The following is a 24,458-nucleotide window of genomic DNA, read 5'->3' on the forward strand; positions in this document are numbered from 1 at the left end:
TCTGTGGTCAGCTAGTGACCCAGGGTGATCTAGCATGGCCTCGCTCACATGGTTGATGGCTGATGGGCTATTAGCCGGGGTGCCTTCGCTCTCCTCCCCGTGGCTTCTCATCCTCCAGCAGGTCAGCTGGGTCTTGTTCACAAGGTGGTCTTGTTACAAGTGAAGCAAGTGGGCAAGCTCCAATGAACGCCGTTTTTTTTTTTTTCTTTTCTTTTCTTTTTTTTTTGAGACGGGGTCTCACTCTGTCGCCCAGGCTGGAGTGCAGTGACATGATCTTGGCTCACTGCAACCTCCGCCTGCTGGGCTCAAGAGATTCTCTCACCTAAGCCTCCCGAATAGCTGGGACTACAGGTGCGCACCACCACACCTGGCAATGGTTTGTATTTTTTGTTGAGACGGGGTTTCACCACGTTGCCCAGACTGGATGCATGCATTTTTCAAGCCTTTTTCAAACATGGTTTGCATCGTGTTTGCCAAAGTCCCTTTAGGCAAAGCAAGTCGCATGGGCAAGCACAGCATTAGTGTGGAAGGGCACTACTGAAGAGCATGGAAATAGGAAGAGGAGGATTCGAGGCCAATTTTGCAATCTATTCCAGCTCCTTCAGGGAAGGGGAGTGAAAAGCATTCCTTCTCTGTAGCCCAGGAATGCCATGGGCCAGGGCAAGCTCCAGATGGGGATCCTTGGAAGAGGTGACTCGGGCTCCAGGACTTCCTTGCCCTCCAAGGCTAGGGGTGGCAGTCTGGATTCTGATCCCACCATCTTCTCCACATGGAGAAGGTGCAGGAGCTTGAGCCGCTAGAGGGAAGGGCCTCCTTGGCAGGGAGGAAGGTGTTCTGAACCCTCACTCCTATCACCTTTCAGCCCACCCCAAAGTGATGATCAGGCTTAAGGACCCCCCAGCATCCCTTTGGTAGTGAAGGACTGGATTGTTCTGAGACTTATGCCTCATCACCATGGTAACTGGTGCCACCTGCTCCCCAAGGTCAAGCAGGAATCCCTGTCCTTCCCTTTCAGGGGGGTGACAGTGGCCTCAGCCTGTCTCTTCCACAGGTGGCTGCGCTGGAGCGGCAGATCTTTGACTTCCTGGGCTACCAGTGGGCTCCCATCCTAGCCAACTTCCTGCACATCATGGCAGTCATCCTGGGCATCTTTGGCACCGTGCAGTACCGCTCCCGGTACCTCATCCTGGTACGGCTCACCTAGCCCCTTCCCAAGCCAACTCCTCTCCTCACCCCTGCCCACTCCATCCCTCCCTGCTCCTCAAAACCAGAACTGCCCCCCGACACTGGGGCACTGGTCTTGGCTCCACCCAAAACAAGATGGGGTGAATGTGCACAGCCCAATGCTTCTTTGCGCAGAGGAGACAAGGGGTTTTTTTTCCTGAAGAATTTTTTAGGGAAATAATCCAAATATAAACAAAATGGATCATGTAGTGAGTGCCTGGCATGTGCCAGGCACGCTGCTAAATTTCACATGCTTCATCTCATGTCTACAATAGCCCTGTGAGGTAGACCTTAACAGCTCCATTTTCCAGATGAGGAAACTGAAGCTCAGAAAGGTTGCGAGTCTTCCTAAGGTCACACAGCTAATGAAAGCAAGGCAGGATTAGAACATCAGATCAACAGTGAAGGCTCCTGCTGCGGCACCACACGGCCTCAGGAAGGGGTGGGCGCAAGGACACAGGAGGGATGGGCTTCATCTTATTTAGTTTCTCAAGAAGCTTCAGGAAGGCTTGGCATTTGTCTCTCTTGCCCAATGTACATCAAGGATGTGTTCTGGAGCAGCTAGTGTGGCTTTGAGGTCAGTGCCTCCCTGCACTCCAGCCCCAGGAGTCTGGGTCTCTCTCCTCCTCCCCGACAGCCTCTTCCCAAGTCCTGGTCCCTGATAGTCTCTGTCAAACTCCTGCCTTCAGCTAGATTCACCCATATTCCCTGCTGTTCCTCAGTGACCTCTTCACATGGCTCTCTTGAGGGAAAAGGCTTTTCACTAGATTTACTACATACATGCTTGACACCTACAATCACAATGACATGCAATGTCATGCTGCCTCCAGAGCCCACACACACTCATTCTAGGACTTCTCTCCCCACCTCCACAGGCTCAGCTCCCAGAAGCCAGGTGAGCAGGACCCTAACAAGGCTCTCTCTCATCTGACATAAGAGAACACTTCTCTCCAGTTCTCAGGAAAGCCCCAGACACCACTGTCAACAACACTATCTGCCATGTGACAGCCACTAGAATTGCAGGCACAGGACTTGGGTAGAAGCATCCAGATCTCAAATCGACCCTAACCTCCTTTCCAGCTCACTACCGTGGGTGGAATGCTGTTCTCCCCAGAGGTGGCCACATTCGGGATGTGGGAAAACTGAGGGGCCCAGGGGCCTCAGTGCTGACCTAGCATTGCTGCTCCCAGTCCCTCCCATCCCAGCCCTCTTCTTCCAGACAGATGGAAAGATTGCTGGAGCGGGGCACATTGACCTGTGTCATTCAAGTACAATTTATAGAGCAAGGAAGGGAGGGAGGAAAGTGATGGAGTGAGGGCATCCAGGGCCCAGGCTGGACTCCCGTTCTATGCTTGGGGTCTCAGTTTGGTCTGCTCACCCCAGCCTTTCTCCAGGCCCCATCCATGATCCTGCCTCCACCTGCCCTGGTTCCCTTATACCCAGACTCCAGCCACAGCCATGTGAGAAGATGTCACACACATACTCAGGCACAAGGCTGCAGGATAACCTCCTGTCTCTTTTGGTCTAAAGTTCCCAGCATCCACTGCCCTCCAGCCTGGGTGACAGACCGAAATCTTGTCTTAAAAAAACAAAACAAAACAAAAACAAAAACACAAAAGAATTAAGACTTTTTTTTTTTTTTGAGACGGAGTTTCGCTCTTGTTGCCCAGGCTGGAGTCCAGTGGCATGATCTCAGCTTACCACAACCTCCACCTCCCAGGTTCAAGCGATTCTCCTGCCTCAGCCTTCCGAGTAGCTGGGATTACAGGTATGTGCCATCATGCCTGGCTAATTTTGTATTTTTAATAGAGACAGGGTTTGTCCATGTTGGTCAGGCTGGTCTCAAACTCCCGACCTCAGGTGATCTGCCCACCTTGGCCTCCCAAAGTGCTGGGATTACAAGCGTGAGCCACTGCGCCTGGCCTCTTTTTTTTTTTTTTTTTTTTTTAATATGGGTTTTCTCCATATTGCCCAGGCTGGTCTTGAACTCCTGAGCTCAAATGATCTGCCCACCTCAGCCTCCCAAAGTGCTAGGACTACAGGTATGAGCCACTGCACCTGGCCCATTTCCTATAGTCTTAATGGGTTCATCCAGCTATTCTGTGCTAGGCATTGGCATTGCAGTGGTGAGCCAGGCAGGCAGAGTCCTCGCCCTCTAGTGGCTTACCACCTGGAACATGTTTCTGAAAGTGTCATCTGAGTCACAATCTCCTAGGGATTGCTTAAGCAATCCCTTTTAAACATCCCTAGAAATTCAGAATCAGTAGGTCTAGAGGTAGGACCCAAGAATCTGCATTTTTGACAAACATCCTTGAATGATTCCAGTATTCTAGAGACAGCTGGTCTAGAGGATGTTGTTAGCACAGTGGATGGGATTAGCTATCAGAGAACTTGATTTGAGTGGCAGCCCTACCTCCTCCTAGCTGTGTGATCTTAGAAACCTTAAACTTCCTTTCAGCTTTAAGTTAGTTCTCTCTAAAAGAGGGCAGTGCCGACCTTGCAGGGCTGTTGTAAGGCCTGATGGGTGTGTAAATGATTTGTAAGCTACACTGTGCTCTCTGAGTGAGGTATTCTCATAATTTTCCCTGCCCAGATCTCCTCATCCCTGAGCTCTGTCTCCATTGACACTCCCCATCCCCCACTCCCCAGGCCCCACCCTGATCCCACCTCTGCTTTCCCCAGTATGCAGCCTGGCTGGTGCTCTGGGTTGGCTGGAATGCGTTTATCATCTGCTTCTACTTGGAGGTTGGACAGCTGTCCCAGGTAAGCCTCAGACCTGGCAGTGCCATAGGGCAGAGCCTGACCATTCCCATCCCCTGCCCTAAGGGTACTGTGGTATAGGACCAGAGCATCATGTCTTGAAGAAGTCTCTCTCTCCTTACATGCCCAAATAATCTGTGTGCCCCATTTCCTACCTACACAATTTATTTCTGGCTTCCTCAAACACAATGATGGAGCAGATAAGGCTGAAGAGCAGTCCATGTGAAGATGAGCCAGGGGTCCCAGTTGATCACAAGCTCAGTAAAAACCAACAGTATGTGGGAGTCCAGAAAGCTACTCTTAGGCCCCGCTAATAGAGGTAAGAGTATTCAGAGCAAGGGAGGTGAAAATGCCATGCACTTTGTAGTGCTTAGACCACAAAGATTTGGGTTAATTCTGATCAATATTTTTCAGAAGGGAAAGAGACTAGTTAGAGTTTGTTCAGGGAAGATTGAGCAGACCATAAAGTAGGACTGTTTCGCTTGAATAAGAGCAAGCCCAGAGAGACACAACTTCTATTTTTAGATATAAAGGAGGCAAAATATGTGAATTTAAGAGCATTGGCTTTGTAGTTTGACCCTGCTAGATTCAAATCCCAGCTCTAAAACCTTCTAGCTGTATTACCCTGGGCAAGTGGCTGATCCTCTCTGAGCCCCAGTTTCCTCATCTAGTAAGTGGACATAATAGCAACTGCAACTTCATGTGGTTGCTGAGGGGATAAAATAAGGTCACACATCTGAGTGCTTGGCCCCTGGTCGGCAGGCAGTGAGTATTTATCTGTTGAATGAGTGACTGCATGGATGGGCACATGGGTACACACCCTGGGTAAGAACTTCTGATCTAGGCCAGCCCCTTCTCCATTTAATAAATGTGGAGACCAAGGCCCCAAAGGAGAGGCTCGCCCAGGGTCGCACACAGGGGGAGCAGTGGAGATACTGAATGGGCTGTTAAGGGGCTGGTACTGAGGATTTCACCTGTGGCTGGGAAATTGTTAATATTCCTTCCAGCTCTGAAAATTCTGAGGCCCCTGTGAGTCCACACAAACCCCTTCCCATCTCAGTGACAAAAGAGTGAGGCCTATGTGGTCATTAAGTGCCACCTGTTGGTCAAATATGGACTTGCAGGTGCAGGCTCCCTGAATCCCTTCACCGATCAATATAGTCTTCCTGGGCTGGGGGAGTAGCTCCCCCGTCCCTCTCCCTCACACTCAGTATCCCAGGCCCCTTTGCCCCCAGGACCGGGACTTCATCATGACCTTCAACACATCCCTGCACCGCTCCTGGTGGATGGAGAATGGGCCAGGCTGCCTGGTGACACCTGTTCTGAACTCCCGCCTGGCTCTGGAGGACCACCATGTCATCTCTGTCACTGGCTGCCTGCTTGACTATCCCTACATTGAAGCCCTCAGCAGCGCCCTGCAGATCTTCCTGGCAGTAAGTCCTTCTGTCCCCCACCCTACACACACTTCCCGATCCCTTTCTTTAGCTCTGGTTGAGGGGATGGGTTGGGCGCGGTGGCTCACGCCTGCAATCCCAGCACTTTGGGAGGCCATGGCTGGTGGATCACCTGAGGTCAGCAGTTCAAGACCAGACTGACCAACATGGAGAAACCCCGTCTCTACTAAAAATACAAAATTAGCCAGGCATAGTGGCACATGCCTGTAATCCCAGCTACTCAGGAGGCTGAGGGAGGAGAATTGCTTGAACCCAGGAGGTGGAGGTTGCGGTGAGCCAAGATTGCACCATTGTACTCTAGCCTGGGCAACAAGAGCGAAACTCTGTAAAAAAAAAAAAAAAAAAAAAAAAAGAGGGAATGAACCTAGGTCTTCCGCCTGTCTGTCCTTTTGTCTGGATCTGTTTCCATATCCTGTACCGTCTTCCCTCACCGCTGCCCCAGCCCCTGTGCAGAGAGTGAACAGGTTTAGTGAGTAGGATGAGGCATCAGACTATGAATCAATCCTGGGTTTAAGTGCTCAATACACCCACTATGTGACTTTGGACAAGTCACCGGCCTTCTCGGAGCTTGTTTCCTTATTCACAAAAAAGAATGACAATACCAGCCTCAGAGTTGTGAGAATAAGAAGGTGACCCCAGTGGGCATGATGCCTCATGCCTGTGGACCCAGCTACTTGAGAGGTTGAGGCAGGAGGATCACTTGAGCCCAGGAGGTTGAAGCTGAAGTGAGCCATGATTGCAGCACTGCACTACAGCCTGGGTGACAGAGTGAGACCCTGTCTGAAAGAAAGAAGGAAAGGAAGGGAAGGGAAGGGAAGAAAAAAAAAAGAAAGAAAGAAACTCCAAGATAGGAGTAGTTCCTGTTTCTAGAAGGGCCAGCCCTGTCCTAGGCACTTTGTACCCACAAAGTCACATAATCCTCTTTCTTCTTAACAAGCCATAAGGTATTGCCCAAGTCCAAGTGGGAAAACTGAGGCTCAAAGAGGTAAAATGATTACTTGTCTCAAGTTACACTTTCAGAAGCGTTAGACCATGTATGTTTGACTTTAAGGTGAAAACATTTAATTGGAAGTTGTTACGGTTTGCCTTCATCCTGGCATGCCTCCTCCCTTGCCAGTCAGGGCATACAGGGCCCGGCAGGGGGTGGAGGAAGAGGTTCCCACTCCTCCTTCCTCCCTGACGTGTCATCTCCACTCCCAGCTGTTCGGCTTCGTGTTCGCCTGCTACGTGAGCAAAGTGTTCCTGGAGGAGGAGGACAGCTGTGAGTAAGGCGCCCCTGGGGAAGTGGGGAATCTGGCCCTGCGCCTTCAGCACCCTGGACAGAGGCCTGTGACTGGCCCCGGCGGGAGGGAGCCCAGGGTCGGCCACGGGCCCCTTTCGAGGGGAAGAGGCGGCTGGTATGGAAGGCTCTGCATACCAGCCCGTTCCAGGCTGGGGTCCAGACGTCCAGGTGCCCAGTCCCTGGCCCCAGCACCCCCTTTCCCCAACTCGCCCCACCCCTATCAGAGGTCTTGTCCCGTTTAGAGGCTCTAGCCCCGCCCCCGAGAGCCTTCTCTCCCATAGGACTGCCCGGCCTCCCAGGCCCAAGCCTTAAGGACTGGGGCCTGACCCTCAGCTGGCCCGGCCTCGCCGCCTCCAGACCCCCAGGGGCCCATCCCTCAGGGTCCAGCCGAAGCCCCGCCCCAGGCCCTGCACGGGGTCTGACCCTCGCCCCTCCCCTCCTCATGGCTTCTCTGGCTCTGCTTCCTAGGGTGGGAGTCCTGCCCTCAGATTCTTCCCCTTCAGGACCCAGTCTCCCTCTCCTCGCCCCCGCCGCCGATCCCTAACATGCGCCGCCCCTCTTCCGCAGTTGACTTCATCGGCGGCTTTGACTCCTACGGATACCAGGCGCCCCAGAAGACGTCGCATTTACAGCTGCAGCCTCTATACACGTGGGTCACGGCCCCCTGCTGGCTTGGGGCGGCCTGGGCGTCGGGGTTGCGAAAAGGAGGGGATGGAGGAGTGGGCAGGGCAACCGGGTCTCTCCGCCCCCATACTTTTGGGATCCACTCTCCCTAACCTGCCTTTGTTTCCCGCAGGTCGGGGTAGCCTCTGCCCCGCGCCCACCCCGGCGCCTCGCCCTGGGCTGACCGCAGCTGCCGCGAGCTCGGGCCAAGGCTCAGGCGCGTCCCCCTGGTGGCCCGCGCGCTCACTGCAGCCTGTGCCCAACCCCGGGTCTGCAGCTGGAGATGCGGACTTGGACGTGGATTTGGACTTGGACTTGGACTTGGACTTGGACTTGGATTTGAGCTTGGCTCTTCGCAGCCCGGACTTCGGAGGAGTGGGGCGGGGCGGGGGAGGGGCACCACGGGTTTTTTGGTTTTTGTTTGTTTGTTTTTAATCTCAGCCTTGGCGTGAGCTGGGGCCTTCCTCTCTTCTCCAGCCTCTCCCTTTCACTCTCCACCCAGCATCCTGCCCCCCTGTCCAAAAACAGCAGGACATCAGACCCATCCCATCCCACCACACTCACTCACCAGCTCTGGGGAAAGCTACTGTGAACTAAGAGCAGGATTCCTGGGTTCTAATCGCAGGTCCATCACTGACTGTGACGTCTAGCAAAGCCCTTGCCCTCTCTGAGCCTCGGTTTCCGCACCTCAAGTAATTAATCCCTTAGCAAATGGACTCTTTTAGACTTCTCATTTAACTCAATTCCCTGAGCTAGACTGGGATTAAAATTCTCATTTTGCAGTACATTAAAACTGAGGCCCAGAGATGTGATTTGCTTGAGGCCACACAGTTAGATTTTTGGTGGAAGTGGGCCTTGAACACAGTGTACTTTCTGCAGTTTCTGACTGTAAAACCCAGTGTCTGCTCTCTGAGTTCCATTTCCAAGCTCCCCTCCATCTTGGACCTATGTGGTCTCCACCATATTCACACACCACCGCCACCACTTGCCAATGCCTCTCTTAAAGCAATATACCCATTCGTTCTCTTATTGGGAACTGGATGGATGAAGCCCTAAATTCAGCCCCACCCACAGAGAAGCCTTCCTACACTCAGCCTCTGTCCACCCTTGGCAAATCTTTCAAGCTCTCTCCTCCAGGAAAGTGGGGCCCCAACTCAGTCACTCCACCCCCCTTCCAGGTCCCTGAGGCTGGTTCTACTGTATCCCCATCACCTCCACAACTCCACTCACCCCTGACGGCTCCATCCACCTCACCAGTTGGAAGGCTTGTGGTTTCAGAGAGGAGCAATGCTGGTCAGCGCTGCCCAGACTCCAGTGTTTACAGATCACCAGCATTTACAACCAATCCAATGGCCAGAAGCCTCCTCTAACAAGCCCAGAAGGAGTTCTGAAGGGGCAGATGGGGGTGTGAGTAGTCGGGGAGTCGGGATTGCCAGCACTCTCACCCTTCCTTGGGGGCAAGTAGAGGTGAGAACACTTTCCCCACCTCCCTCCACAGACACTCCTGAGGACGCTGCATCCCACGCACTGCCTGGTGCGTCCATAGAGAGAGGATCAGGTCTCAGCATTTCATCTGTGAAAGAGGCATGGCCCTGGGTTAGAAAGGAGGGCAGGAGACATGGAGGAACTGGGGGGCACCCAGATGGTGCAGATGGTTTGCACACCTGAGCCTGTCTGTGGTGACCATTCCGCTCCTCTCCCACTACCCTCCAATCTATCATTCCCTACTCTCTAAGGCCAAAATATCCTGAGCGAGGCTGACAACCCCACCCCACCATCCCAACTGCAAGCAGCCAGGCCCAGGAGTTCCTCTGGCCCCCACAGGCATGGAGCTCCCAGCTGGTGGGTACAGCTTGAGAGGGGGGCAGCTCCCTCAGGCTAAGCTACTGCCCTTCACTGGGCCAGCCCTGCCTCCAGCCCTCATCTCTCTCACCCCAACTCTCCCCCAAGCCCCTTTCTACTCAACAGGTGTAGCCACTGGTGCTTTGAAGCCTTTTGTTTTTATAAGATGGTTTTTGCAAGGGGACCAGGTTCTCTTTTCACTGGGACCTTGCAAGGAGGGGAGTGCTCTCCTGGTTTCTGTGCAGGCGGGTTGATTAAAGATGGTGTTTTCTTCTCTATCTTCCTGTCCTGCCCATTGGGTCTATAGAACTTTCTAAGTGAGAAGTCCCTGCATGAGGGCAGGCAGGAATGATTTGATGTTGATGTTATCAAATATTCCTGGGGTGGCCAGGCACGGTGGCTCATGCCTGTAATCCCAACACTTTTGAAGGCTGAGGTGGGCAGATCACGCGAGGTCAGGAGTTTGAGACCAGCCTGGCCAACATGATGAAACCCTGTCTCTACTAAAAATACAAAAATTAGGCAGGGCCGGGAGGCCGAGGAAGGAGAATCACTTGAACTTGGGATGCAGAGGTGGAGTGAGCTCAGATGGCGCCACTCTACCTCAGCCTGGGTGACAAAGCGAGACTCCGTCTCAAAAAAATAAAAAAGAAAGAAATCCTGGGGCACTGGCCTGTAACTCTGGGTGTGTAGCTTTAGGCAACTCACTCTCCCTCTCTATACTCATCCAAAAAAAAAAAAAAAAAAAAAAGCAGAGGTCAAACAAAATCAGTGGGTTCCCAAATGTGGCTTCATAATCCCTTAGAGATCTTCCTACTTATTTTCCTGATAAAATGCATTTTAAGTTTATGCTTTCAAATATCCTTTGCATCTTGGCTCTTCCTGAGAATTCAGTTCCGGGTGTGGAATGAAGTGACACACAGTGCTTTAGACATGGATTCCTGCATCCAACCTTTGATATCCTGGATACTTTTCTGGGGATACAGCGCAAGAATCAGTGTTTAGAATGTTTTAATTTGTGTGTCGGCAGGTATGTGGGTGAACGGGTAATATGTATATAAGGTACAGAAGTCAGAAGGTCCCAGTGGGATTATATACTCATACCTTTTTTTCATATCTTTCCAAGGATAGGCCTTTTTTAAATTATACAATTTTTGGTCAGGCATGATGGCTCATGCTTGTAATCCCAGCACTTTTGGAGGCAGAAGCAGGAGGACTGCTTGAGCCCAGGAGTTCCAGACTCACCTTGGGCAACATAGGGAGACCTCATTTCTTTAAAAAAAGAAAAATGTAAAAATTAGCTGAGCATCGAGTGGCACATGCCTTTAGTCCCAGCTGCTCAGGAGGCTGAGTCAGGAGGATTGCTTGAGCCCAAGAAGTTGAGGTTGCAGTGAGAGCTGAGATTGTGCCACTGCACTACAGCCTGGGAAACAGAGTAAGACTGTCTCAAAAACAAACAAACAAAATTACACATTTTTTTGTTTTTCACACAAATGGCAACATATTCTACTTACTCTTTGACCCCCTGCTTTTTTTTCCCCCCTTGAGATAGAGTCTCACTCTGTCTCCCAGGCTGAAGTGCAGTGGCGCAATCTCAGCTCACTGTAACCTCCGCCTCCTGGGTTCAAGCAATTCTCCTGCCTCTGCCTACCGAGTAGCTGGGATTACAGGTGCCTGCCATCACACCTGGCTAATGTTTGTATTTTTATTTTATTTATTTACTTATTTATTTATTTTTGAGATGGTGTCTCGTTCTGTTGCCCAGGCTGGAGTGCTGTATTTTTAGTGAAGATCGGGTTTCGCCATGTTGGCCAGGCTAGTCTCGAACTCCTGACTTCAAGTGATCCACCTGCCTTGGCCTCCTAAAATGCTGGGATTACAGGAGTAAGCCACCACACCTGGCCTCTTTCACTTAATCTTGGAACTCCTCCCCCAATAATTCCTGTGGAGCGTCCTCTTTTTCTTCCATGGTGACAGGTCTTGATGCAGCTGGCAGGTAAGAATCAGAGGTCCTTAAATAATGATGCCCCAGGTCAGTTATGCAAACCCCTGTGGACCACTCCTGACCGTGGGGTCCAGAGGAAAATAAGCCACAGACACAGAACCTCCAAGGAGCTTCTGATCTTCTGCTGATAGCGGGCAGTCAATGCTGAGGGCACAGAGTAGAGTGAAAGGCAATCATTAATAGGAGTTCAGGAGAGAGATCTGAGTGCCCCAGCAGAGGCAACAGCATGAGCAAAATGGTGGAGATAGGAAAATACATAGTGGCCAGGTAAGAATAGTTGGAGACGAATTGGTTGGAGAAGGCTTCAGTAGATAATATATTTGTTTATATTCGTTTCCTATTTCTGTTTTTCTTTTTCTTTTTTCTTTTTTTTTTTTGAGATGAGAGACAGGGTCTTGCTCTATCACCCAGGCTGGAGTGCAGTAGCATAATCATGGCTCACTGCAGCCTTGCCCTTCTAGGCTCAAGCGATCTTCCCTCTTCAGCCTCCTGAGTAGCTGGGACCACAGATGTGTGCTCAGGAGCCCAGGAGTTTAAGCCTGCAGTGAGCTCTTATCATACCACTGCACTCCAGCCTGGGTGACAGAGCAAGACCCCAACTCTCCCATCTCTCTCTCTCTCTTTTTTATTTATTTATTTATTTATTTATTTATTTTTTTTGAGACAGAGTCTCACTCTGTCACCCCAGGCTGGAGTGCAGTAGCTTGATCTTGGCTCATTGCAACCTCTGCCTCCCGGATTCAAGCAATTCTCGTGCCTCAGCCTCCCATGTAGCTGGGACTACTGGCATGTGCCACCACACCCAGCTAATTTTTGTATTTTTAGTAGAGACAGGGTTTCGCCATGTTGGCCAGGCTGGTTCTGAACTCCTGGCCTCAAGTGATCCGCCCATCTCAGCCTCCCAATGTGCTGAGATTACAGGCATTAGCCACTGCAGTTGGTAGAGACCCAATCTCAAAAAAAAGAGAGTTGTATCTAGGTTACAGCAGTCCTGATTGTTGAATCAATGCATCAGCCTGAGTGATAGCAATGGGGAACTATTGAAGGATTTCCATCACAAGCTAATCAATTAGAGCCATACTTTAGAGAGAGTGGGCAGGGCTGGAAGGTTAGGCTAGAGGAGGAAAGCAGGAAGCAATGTTCTGTCTGCAAGAGGCCTAGCGTGTCTCACTTCTGCATGTAGGCATGTGTCTCATGTGTGTGATGATGAGCACTCTGGGTATTAACTTGGGAGAGCTAGTACAGTAATAATCAGCATGAACTGCAGGAGTCAGGCAGACCTGGATCCAAATATTAAATTCCCCACTCTGGAACCAGTCGAGCTGGTCCTCCCAGGCAGTCCAGTGGATGTTCCCCCAGCTCCTGCTATCCTGAGGCCATCTTCCAACAACCTCTGCATATTAAAATAATCCAGGTAGGGCTGACCATCTTCCAATAACTGCCGAGTCATAAAGGTGCCCATGGCATTCTTTGAAGCAATGAAATGTGAATTGACCCATGGTGCATTTGACAAGCACAACAGTCTACTGGGACTTAGGGACATAATGTTTTCTTCAGTGCATTGGAATGTGAGTCTTGCAACTTTTAAACAGATTAGGGATGAAGTAGGTCCTGACACCAAGGCCTCATTCCTTTCTAAGAAGATTCATTATTCCAAAGGGCCAGGGCAGTCGTTTTCAATCTTACAGAATTTTTTTTTTCTTTTTTGGAGATGGAGTCTCACTCTGTCACACCCAGGCTGGAGTACAATGGCGTGATCTCAGCTCACTACAACCTCCACCTCCTGGGTTCAAGGAATTCTCTTCCCTCAGCCTCCCGAGTAGTTGGGATTACAGGTATGCGCCACCACGCCCAGCTAATTTTTGTATTTTTAGTAGAGATGAGGTTTCGCCATGTTGGCCAGGCTGGTCTTGAACTCCTGACTTCAGGCGATCCACCCACCTGGGCTTCCCAAAGTGCTGGGATTACAGGCATGAGCCACCACGCCTGGCCCAGTCTTGCAGAATTTAAGAATCCCTTAAAATCCAGATTCCTGAGCCCCAATTACTCTGAGACACACTGAATCCAACATCCCCTAGGCAGTGATGGGAATCTGTGCTTTTCACCAGTGCCCCAGGTGATCCAGGTTTGGGAAATCTTAGGCCCTGGTGAAGAGGCATTCAAACAGCTTTGAAACCCACCTATGTCACTGTCTTCAAGACCCTGTCAAATTATGCCTGCCAGCTCCCTCATATCAAGAGCTGGCTTTAAGAATATTTTCTCAAGCCAGGTGTGGCAGCTCACGCCTGTAATCCCAGCACTTTGGGAGGCTTATGCAGGTGGATCACAAGGTCAGGATTTTGAGACCAGCCTGGGAATTTGGTGAAACCCCATCTCTACTAAAAATACAAAAATTAGCCGGGTGTGGTGGCAGGCACCTGTAGTCCCAGTTACCCAGGAGGCTGAGGCAGAAGAATCACTTGAACCCGGGAGGCGGAGTTTGCAGTAAGCCGAGATCATGCCACTGCACTCCAGCCTGGGTGACAGAGTGAGACTCCATCTCAAAAAAAAAAAAAAAAAAGAATATTTACTCAAAGCTGGCCGGTGCAATGGCTCATTCCTCTCCCAGCACTTTGGGAGGCCAAGGCAGGCAGATCACCTGAGGTCAGGAATTTGAGGCCAGCCTGGCCAACATGGCGAAACCCAATCTCTACTGAAAATACAAAAATTAGCCAGGTGTGGTGGCACGCACCTGTTGTCCCAGATCCTTGGGAGGCTAAGGCAGGAGACTCACTAGAATCCGGGAGGTGGAGGTTGCAGTGAGCCGAGATCACGCCAGTGCACTCCAGCCGGGGCAACAGAGCGAGACTCTGTCTCACAATATAAAAATAAAATAAGAATATTTTCTCAAAGCTGAATTACATTTAAGCTTAATTTTATTTATTACTGACAATCTTAAAATTTTTAAAAATGGATTAGCCATTTCAAAGGCTATAACCCAATTCCTGAAATTGAGCATTGGTTTAACTTCACCACTAGATTAGTTTGGTCAAAGACTGGGGTCCTGGTGTAACCGCCCAATGAATTCTCCTTACCCACTGCCTAGACAGTGCCGATTTATCAAGACAGGAGAATTGCAATAGAGAAAGAGTAATTCATGCAGAGCTGGCTGTACAGGAGAACGGAGTTTTGTTACTCAAATAAGCCTCTCTGAAAATTCAGAAATGGGAGTTTTTAAGGATAATTTAGTGGGTAGGGGCTCAGGAAGTGGGGACTGCTAATTGGTCAGGTTGGAGATAAAACCAACAGGAACCATAAGGTTGAGGTGAGTTTTTCTTTCTTTTTTTTTGAGACAGAGTCTCACTCTGTTGCCCAGGCTGGAGTGCAGTGGCACGATCTCGGCTCACTGCAACCTCCGCCTTCCAGGGTCAAGCAAAATTCTCCTGCCTCAGCCTCCCAAGTATCTGGGATTACAGGCATGTGCCACCAGGCCCACCTAATTTTTTTGTAATTTTTGTAGAGACGGGGTTTCACGTTATGATCCGCCTGCCTCGGCCTCCCAAAATGCTGGGATTATAGGCGTGAGCCACCGCACCCGGACCCTATGAAGTGAGTTTTTCATGCTGTCTACTGTTTCAGGGTGAGATCAAAGAACTGGTTGAGCCAGATTATGGGTCTGGATGGCGTCAGCTGGGAACAGCAAGGTCTGCAAAATATCTCAAGCACTGATCTTAGGTTTGACAACAGTGATGTTATTCCCAGGAGCAATTTGAGGAGGTTCAGGCTCTTGCAGCCAGAGCCTGCATGGTTCTTAAACCGTAATTTTTTTTTTTTTTTTTGAGACTGAGTTTTGCTCTGTCACCCAGGCTGGAGTGCAGTAACAGGATCTCGGCTTACTGCAACCTCCGCCTCCCAGGTTCAAGCGATTCTCCTGCCTCAGCCTCCTGAGTAGCTAGGATTACAGGCGCCCACCATCATACACCCAGCTGATTTTTGTATTTTTAGTAGAGATGGGGTTTCACCATGTTGGCCAGGCTGGTCTTGAACTCCTGACCTTAGGTGATCTGCCCACCTCGGCCTCCCAATAAACCATAATTTCTAATCATGTAACTTCTTTTTTCTTTTTTTTCTGAGATGGAGTCTTGCTCTGTCACCCAGGCTGGAGTGCAGTGGCGTGATCTCAGCCTACTGCAAGCTCTGCCTTCTGGGTTCATGCCATTCTTCTGCCTCAGCCTCCCGAGTAGCTGGGACTACAGGCGCCCGCCACCGTGCCCAGCTAATTTTTTGTATTTTTAGTAGAGATGCGGTTTCACCGTGTTAGCCAGGATGGTCTCGATCTCCTGACCTCGTGATCTGCCTGCCTCGGCCTCCCAAAGTGCTGGGATTACAGGCGTGAGCCACCGTGCCCGGCCAATAATTTCTTAGTCCTATGAAGGCAGACTGGTCCCCAGGCAAGAAGGGGGTTTATTTCAGCCGGGTGCACTGGCTCACGCCTGTAATCCCAGCACTTTGGGAGGCCAAGGTGGGTGGATCACGAGGTCAGGAGATCGAGACCATCCTGGCTAACATGGTGAAACCCCATCTCTACTAAAAAAAATACAAAATTTAGCCGGACGTGGTGGCAGGCACCTGTAGTCCCAGCTACTGGGGAGGCTGAGGCAGGAGAATGGCGTGAACCTGGGAGGCAGAGCTTGCAGTGAGCTGAGATCACGCCAGTGCACTCCAGCCTGGGCGGCAGAGCAAGACTCAGTCTCAGAAAAAAAAAAAGAAGGGGGTTTATTTCGGGAAAGGGCTATTATAATTTTTGTTTCAAAGTTAAAGTATAAACTGAATTCCTTCCCAAGGTTGCTTTGGCCTACACCCAAGAATGAACAAGGGCAGCTTAGAGGTTAGAAGCAAGATGGTGTCGGTTAGGGCATCTTAGAGGTTAGAAGCAAGATGGTGTCGGTTAGGTCAGATCCCTTTCGCTGTCATAATTTCCTCAGTTACAATCTTTGCAAAGGTGGTTTCACTTGAAGGGAGGGGGTCCCACGAATGGGGAGGCAGTCTGAGCTCTCTGCCTGTCCCTCTTCCGGCCTCAGCCTCAGTCACCCGGAGGAGGTGGGGGCAGTCCCACTCTGCCCCACCCCTAACCAGGCGATGGAGGCCACGCCCTGCCTTGGGCCTCAGTTCCAGTGACTCAGCAGTTCCCCTCAGTCAGCCCTGGAATGAGACTGAGCAGGCCCAGGCCAGCTGGAGCTCCAGGGAGCCTTGTGTTGGGTATCCGACACTACTGTTGGCACTAGTTCTTTCTCTGTCAACAACCTGTGACCTTGGGGAACTACTCCCACTCTGCTCTTGGTGATGTCATCTGTGAAATGAGAGGGCTGGACTTTGCTTGCATGATATTCACTGGCTGCTTTACTGCTGACATTCTGGGATAGAGCTTCTCAACCTTCACTGTACTTGGGATGCCTTTCTAAAATATAGATACAGCTAGGCACGGTGTCTCATGCCTGTAATCCCAACACTTTGGGAGGCTGAGGTCGGCAGATCACTCGAGGCCAGGAGTTCGAGACCAGCCTGGCCAATGTGGTGAAACCCCGTCTCTACTAAAAATACAAACATTAGCCAAGCGTGGTGGCCCACACATGTAATCCCAGCTACGGGGGAGGCTGAAGCATGATAATTGCTTGGACCCGGGAGGCGGAGGTTGCAGTGAGCTGAGATCGCACCACTGCACTCCAGCCTGGGCAACAGAGCAAGACTCTGTCTCAAAAATAATTTCTAATAATAAAATAAAATATAGATTCCACTAGGCTCAGTGGGGTGCACCTGTAGTCCTAGCTACTTGGGAGGCTGAGACAAGAGGATCCCTTGAGACCAAGAGTTTGAGTCTAGCCTGGGCAACATAGTGAGATCCTGTCTCCTAAAATAAAGTTTATAAACATATATACGTATAAATTTTTTAAATAAAATACAGATTCCTGGGCTCTACCTGCGTAACAGGTTATAATTCATTGGAACCTGGAGCCCATGCATCTGAATTCATCCTTCAAATGTTTATTAAGCACCTGGTATGTGCCAGAAATTGCGAATAAGCAGTGAACTAAACAGACAGTAATCCCTGCTCTTGGTGAGGATGTCTCCTGGGAGGATGCACACCATAAATAAACAAGGGGCCTGGGGAAGTGGCTCACACCTGTAATCCCAGCACTCTGGAGGCCAAAATGGGAGGATTGCTTGAGCCCAGAAGTTCAAGGCCAGTCTAGACAACATAGCAAGATACTGTGTCTACAAAAAATTTAAAAATTAACCAGCTGTGGTTGCACATGCCTGTGGTCCCAGCTATTCAGGAGGCTGAGGCAGGAGAATCACTTGAACCTGGCAGGCAGAGGTTGCAGTGAGCCAAGATTGTGCCACTGCACTCCAGCCTGGGCAAGAGAGTGAGACTCTGCTCAAAAAAAAAAAAAAAAGAAAAGAAAAGAAAAGAAAGAAAAAGAAAAAGAAATGCTTAATGAATACCTACTATGTTCCAGGCACTGTCCTAGATACTGGGCTACAGCAGTGAACAGGACAGACAAGGCCCTAGATTTCTTTCTTACAGCTTACCTACTGGACAGAATCAACATAAATGCTCTTGTTAGTCTTCCTAACAATCCTAAGAAAGTAAGTTCTATTACCACCAGCTTATAGATGGAGAAACGAAAGCTGGCATAGATAAAGTCACTTACCCAAGTCTACACAGCTAGTAAGTGGCAGCATCCACATTCAAGTCCAGCCTCTCTGACTCCTGAGCTCAGTCTCTAACCACTGAACACATATTGTTTCACGGCAAATTCCTTTTCATTTTTTTCTTAACATTCATGGGGAATTCTGATGCCTAGCCAGAGCCATGAACCACTACCCTAAAACTTGGGGGACTCTTAATTTTTTATTGCTCGCATAGCAAATCACCCCAAAACAGTGGCTAAAACCAACAAACATTACTTCCCACAGTTTTTGTGGGTCAGAAATTCGGGAGCAGCTTAGCTGAGTGGTGCTGGCCAGAATCTTTCATGAGATTGCAGTTAAGACTTAGGAAGCTGGGTGTGGTAAAGCACACCTGTAATCCCAACAATTCAGGAGGCTGAGGTGGGAGGATCACTTGAGTCTAGGAGTTCAAGGCTGCCGTGAGCTATGATTGTACCACTGCCTCCCAGCCTAGGTGACAGAGTAGGACCGCATCTCTAAAAAATGAATTTTAAAAATTAAAAAAGGGATGGGAGTGGTGGTTCATGCCTGTAATCCCAGCACTTGGGGAGGCCGAGGTGGACGGATCACTTGAGGTCAGGAGTTCAAGACCAGCCTGACCAACATGGTGGAACCCCATCTCTACTAAAAATACAAACATTAGGCCGGACGCAGTGGCTCATGCCTGTAATCCCAGCACTTTGGCAGGCTGAAACAGGCAGATCACAAGGTCAGGAGATCGAGACCATCCTGGCCAACATGGTGAAACCCCGTCTCTAGTAAAATACAAAAAAAAAAAAAAAAAAAAAATTAGCCAGGCATGGTGGTGGGCACCTGTAATCCCAGCTACTTGGGAGGCTAAGGCAGGAGAATCGCTTGAACCTGGGAGATGGAGGTGGCAGTGAGCTGAGATCATGCCACTGCACTCCAGCCTGGGCGACAGAGACACTGTTTCAAAAATAATAATAATAAAATAAAAAATTTTAAAAGTTGGGCGCGGTGGCTCATGCCTGTAATCTCAGCACTTTGAGAAGCCAAGATAGGCACATCACTTGAGGCCAAGAGTTCAAGACCAGCCTGGCCAAAGTGGTGAAACCCCATCTCTACTAAAAATATAAAAATAATTAGCTGGGCGTGGTGGCGGGCGACTATAATCCCAGCTACTGGAAGGCTGAGGCATAAGAATCGCTTGAACTCAAGAGGTGGAGGTTGCAGGGAGTGGAGATCACACCACTGCACTCCAGCCTGGGCAACAGAGTGAGACTCTGTCTCTGTTTGTTTGTTTGTTTGTTGTTGTTTGTTGTTGTTTTGAGATGGAGTTTCCATCTATAGCCCAGGCTGGAGTGCAGTGGTGCCATCTCAGCTCATTGCAACCTCCGCCTCCCAGGTTCAAGCGATTCTCCCACCTCAGTCCCGCTGGGGTAGCTGGGATTACAGGCACATGCCAACCACACCCGGCTAATTTTTGTATTTTTAGTACTGACAGGGTTTCTCCATGTTGGCCAGTCCTTATTCCTGGGGAGAGCCCTCAGACTGGATGGGGAGAAACGTAATACAAAAAAAAATACAGAATCAATGCTCTAATGGCAGTAGGATTCCAGGGCGGGTGGAGGCTCATGGTGGAAGCACAGAAGAGGGCAATCAAGGGAGTCTTCACAGAAGAGGTGGCACCTGAACTAAGACTTGAAGGATGAAGAGGAGTGTATTTGGAAGACACGCGTGGGGAGAACAGCATTCTAAGCCAAAGTACAGCTTGTTCAAAGAGGTCAAACAGCACAGGGGTGTGATAGAGCCTAGCATGTTTTGGGAATTTCAGAATTAGAAGGAACCTGATATCGTTGAGTGGAAACCCCGTGGCATCTCCTAATAATAGTAATGGCCAGCATTTTCAGAATGCTGAAATTGCCAGCACTGTGCTAACCACTGTGATTGGACTGTCCAATTTAATCCTCACAATGTCCCAAAGAGGTAGATACTATTATTATCTGCAGTTCATAACTGAGGAAACTGAGACTCCGAGAGGTTAAGTACCATGTCCAAGGTCACACAGTAAGTTGTAGGGCTAGGACCTAAATCAAGATCTTTCTGACATAAAATCCTGTGCTTTTAACCTCTGCACTGTACTACATCTACATTGGTAAGTGGCCCTGTGACCTCAATTTGCACAACTGAAGTGACAGAAAGCCTGCCACCTCTCTGGCAAGGACACAGAGGCTGTGGGGTCTTTCACAAACATCCCAGTCCTGGAAAAGCCACCAGCCTAATTGAAGCAAGAGGTCAATAGACGAAAGACACTAACTGTGTTTTTTGGTTTGTTTGTTTGTTTTTTTGTTTTTTGAGATGGAATTTCACTCTAGTTGCTTAGGCTGGAGTGCAATGGTGCGATCTCAGCTCACTGCAACCTCCACCTCTCAGGTTCAGGCTATTCTCCTGCCTCAGCCTCCCGAGTAACTGGGATTACAGGCACCTACCACTATGCCCAGCTGATTTTTGTATTTTTAGTAGAGACATGGTTTCACCATGTTGGTGAGGCTGGTCTCAAACTCCTAACCTTAGGTGAGCCGCCTGCCTCGGCCTCCCAAAGTGCTGGGGTTACAGGCGTGAGCCACCGCGCCCAGCCCTAACTGTGTTTTAAGCCAATAAGCATTTACTGAATATACCTTCAATACCATCTGCCCAAAGAGCTCTGGTTAGAGGCAGGACAACCAGCCCTGTTAACAGCACGGCTGGTGGCTGCAGGGGCTACAGGGAGGAGCAACCTCTCCTGGGTGGGGAGTCAGGAGAGGCTTCCTGGTGTGACCCAGAGGGAAGGGCGTGCATTACTTTAGATCAGAGTTTCACAAGCTCAGCAGTGCTGCCATTTGGGGCTGGATAGTTCCTGGTTGTGAGAGGCCATCCTGTGTTACTGGAGGACGTTTAGCAGCATCCCTAGGCTCTAGCCACAACATGCACCCCCCACCCCTGGTTGTGACAACCAAAAATGTCTCCAGACATTGCCAAATGACCCTGGAGGACAACACTCACACTTGAGAACCACTGTTCTAGGCAGAGGAAAGACAGTTAGTAAAGCTACCATGAAGGAAAAGTGAGCCTTTAGATCTTGAGCCTTATTTTTCTCATCTGTAAAATGACATAATATATCAGAGCTATTGTGATAATTAAGGAGAATGCTTATAAGCCACCTGACACATAGTATGTCCCCAATAAACATTAGTTCTTTTCTGCTACAGGACAATGACAACCCCTGACCCCTGGTCTTAACAAAAACTAGACTCTGTCCTTTGAGCTTCAAACTAGGGCCTCAGTGTCTCTGCCTGTAAAATGGTGTTTGAGTTAAAGTGGAGAATGTAAACTAGATCAGCATTCCCACCTTTTTTTTTTTTTCCTGAGATGGAGTCTCGCTCTGTTACTCAGGCTGGAGTACAGTGGTGCGATCTCGGCTCACTGCAACCTCCCCCTCCTGGGTTCAAGATATTCTCCTGCCTCAGCCTCCCCAGTAGCTGGGATTACAGGTGCCTGCCACCACGCCCAGCTAATTTTTGTATTTTTAGTAGAGACAGGGTTTCGCCGTGTTGGCCAGGCTAGTCTTGAACACCTGACTTTAGATGATCCACCTGCCTCGGCCTCCCAAAGTGCTGGGATTACAGGCATGAACCACTGCACCCGGCCACTCCCACCTTTTTTTTTTTTTTGAGATAGGATTTTGCTCTCTTGCCCAGGTTGGAGTGCAGTGGCACAATCATGGCTCACTGCAGCCTCGACCTCCTGGGCTCAAGTGATCTACCTCAGCCTCCCGAGTAGCTGGAACTACAAGTGTGCACCACCACACCCAGTTAATTTTTTTCTTTCTGTAGAGATGGGGTTTCACCAGGTTGCCCAGGCTGGTCTCGACCTCCTGGGTTCAAGCAATCTTCCCATCTCGGCCTTGTTGTGCTGGGATTACACGCATGAGCCACCTTGCTCAGCTGCTCCCCACTTTCTACCGTCCACAACCAGGTCCCATTTTTAAAAACAGAGTATTGGTTAAGAGTTAATTAGTTTTCCATTTGCCAACAACAGCTGTCCCAGCAGCTCTGCTGGGCAGGACACACTATGTGGCATCCTAGAGAGCTGATGATAGCCCCAAACAGAGATTCTTCTGTGGGCCTGAGCAACCTCTTCCCATTTAACTATGGGATGGTTCTCTGGATTTCAGAAACATCACACTGGCATGAGGACCCCAGTCTGCCATCACAGGTTACCAAATATTAGATTAAGAACCACAGCTTTGGCTGGGCGTGGTGGCTCACACCTGTAATCCCAGTACTTTGGGAGGCTGAGGTGGGTGGATCACGAGGTCAGGAGATCGAGACCATCCTGGCTAACACGGTGAAACCCTGTCTCCACTAAAAATACAAAAAATTAGCTGGGCGTGGTGGCATGCGCCTGTAGTCCCAGCTACTCCAGAGGCTGAGGCAGGAGAATCGCTTGAACCTGGGAGGTGGAGGTTGCAGTGAGCTGAGATCATGCCACTGCACTCCAGCCTGGGAGACAGTGAGACTCTGTCTCAAAAAAAAAAAAAAAAAAAAAAAAAAGAATCAGAGCTTTAGTGGCCGGGCACAGTGACTCATGCCTGTAATCCCAGCACTTTGAGAGGCTGAGGTGGGTGGATCACCTGAGGCCAGGAGTTCAAGACCAGCCTCTCCAACATGGCGAAACCCTGTCTCTACTAAAAATACAAAAATTAGCTGGGCATGGTGGCAGATACCTATAATCCCAGCTACTTGGGAGACTGAGGCACAAGAATCGCTTGAACTCAAGAGGTGGAGGTTTCAGTGAGCCAAGATCATGGCATTGCACTCCAGCCTGGGCAACATGAGTGAAACTCTCTCTCAAAAAAAAAAAAAAAACACAGCTTGGGCTGGGGGTGGAGGGGTGGGGGTGACTCACACCTGTAATCCCAGCACTTTGGGAGGCTAAGGCGGTCAGATTGCTTAAGTCCAGGAATTCAAGACCAGCCTGGGCAACATGGTGAAACCCTGTCTCTCTGAAAAAATACCAAAAAATTAGCTGAGTATGGTGGCACATCCCTGTAGTCAGAGCTACTCAGGAGGCTGAGGTGGGAGAATCACCTAAGCCCGGGAGGTTGAGGCTGAAGTGAGCTGAGGTGGCGCCACTGCACTCCAGCCTGGGCAACTGGGGTGAGACCCTGTCTCAAAAAATAATAAAATAAAATAAAATAACCACAGCTTGGTTGGTGATCTGTGACGAGACAGCAGGGGTCCCAAGCCCCCAACACCAGTGCCAGCAAGCCCTGCAGCTACTGCTATTTGAATGCCCACTCTGTGCCAGACACTAGGCTGGAGTTTCACATTCGCCGCTGGCTCTTTCACTGATATCCATTTCACAGACAGGAAAACTGAGTTTTAAGCAATGATGTCACCTGCCAATGGACACCAGCTTTTTTTTTTTTTTTTTTTTTGAGACGTAGTCTTGCTTTGTTTCCCAGGCTGGAGTGCAGTGGCGCCATCTCAGCTCACTGCAACCTCCATCTCCCAAGTTCAAGCAATTCTCCTGCCTCATCCTCCCAAGCAGCTGGGACGACAGGCGCATGCCACCACACCCGGCTAACTGTTGCATTTTTAGTAGAGACGGGGTTTCACCATGTTGGCCAAGCTGGTCTCAAACTCCTGACCTCAGGCAATCCACTCGCCTAGGCTTCCCAAAGTTCTGGGATTACAGGTGTAGCCGCCACGCCTGGTCGACACTGACTTTCAAACCCTGTCACCCTCCAGAGTGAACACACCCTGAATGCATCTCTGTCCCCCTCAGTATCCTGCCCTTGTGTCCAGAGAGAGTCCTTGGTGTGACAAGAGGTCTACACAGGTGGGGGGAATAAAACTCTGGGAGCCCAGCAAGGCAGATTGTTGCTGATAGGAGGAAAATAATCAACATTAAACCCTTACCAAGTCCTTACAACATGCCAGATGGACATTAACTCTCTGAATCTTCACAGCATCCTATTTTATAAATGAGGAAACGGAGGCACAGAGAAATTAAGAAAAATAATGCCAGGCACGGTTTTAATCTCACCATTTTGGGAGGCTGAGGCAGGAGATCACTTGAGCCCAGGAACTTGAGACTTGCCTAGGCAACATTGCAAAAACCTATCTCTACAAAAATACAAAAATTAGCGCCTGCCCGTAATTTCAGCTTTTGGGGAGCCTAAGGTGGGAGGATCACCTGAGCCCGGGAAAGTCGAGGCTGCAGTGAGCTGTGATCGTGCCACTGCATTCCGGCCTGGGCAACTAAGTGAGATCCTGTCTCAGTGAGAAAAGAAAAATGACACACACACACACACACACACACACACACACACACACACACACACACACACACAAAAGAAAAATGACACAGGTGGTAAAGTTCCTAGAAAATAACCCCTGTTTGTTGAGCATCTGGCTGGGCATTTTTCCTAAGTGATATTGTTCAACCTCCCTACTATCTCCAGCAGAGGTATGGCCCGTGTTTACCATCGCTATCTCTTCCCTGTCTACAC

General features: G+C 49.8%; 1 protein-coding gene across 4 annotated transcripts in view; it reads left to right on the plus strand.

The window, feature by feature from the left end:
• NKAIN1 (sodium/potassium transporting ATPase interacting 1) overlaps positions 1-9,503 on the plus strand; it is a 58,624-nt gene extending 49,121 nt beyond the window's left edge. The window contains exons 2-7 of one of the 4 annotated variants that reach the window (XM_003828116.7): positions 1,052-1,189; positions 3,907-3,987; positions 5,220-5,417; positions 6,639-6,699; positions 7,288-7,369; positions 7,517-9,503. In XM_003828116.7, the coding sequence (XP_003828164.2) occupies positions 1,052-1,189; positions 3,907-3,987; positions 5,220-5,417; positions 6,639-6,699; positions 7,288-7,369; positions 7,517-7,526 (570 nt within the window). In that variant the 3' untranslated portion in view covers positions 7,527-9,503. Of the gene's footprint in view, positions 1-1,051; positions 1,190-3,873; positions 3,988-5,219; positions 5,418-6,638; positions 6,700-7,287; positions 7,370-7,516 lie in introns of those variants that run through there. The other 3 variants (XM_063593368.1, XM_024926592.2, XM_034959885.1) reach the window with 3 other exon arrangements.
• Positions 9,504-24,458: the final 14,955 nt, after the last annotated feature.

This window comes from Pan paniscus, chromosome 1 (genome assembly GCF_029289425.2).
Source record: "Pan paniscus chromosome 1, NHGRI_mPanPan1-v2.0_pri, whole genome shotgun sequence".
Classification (NCBI taxonomy): domain Eukaryota; kingdom Metazoa; phylum Chordata; class Mammalia; order Primates; family Hominidae; genus Pan; species Pan paniscus.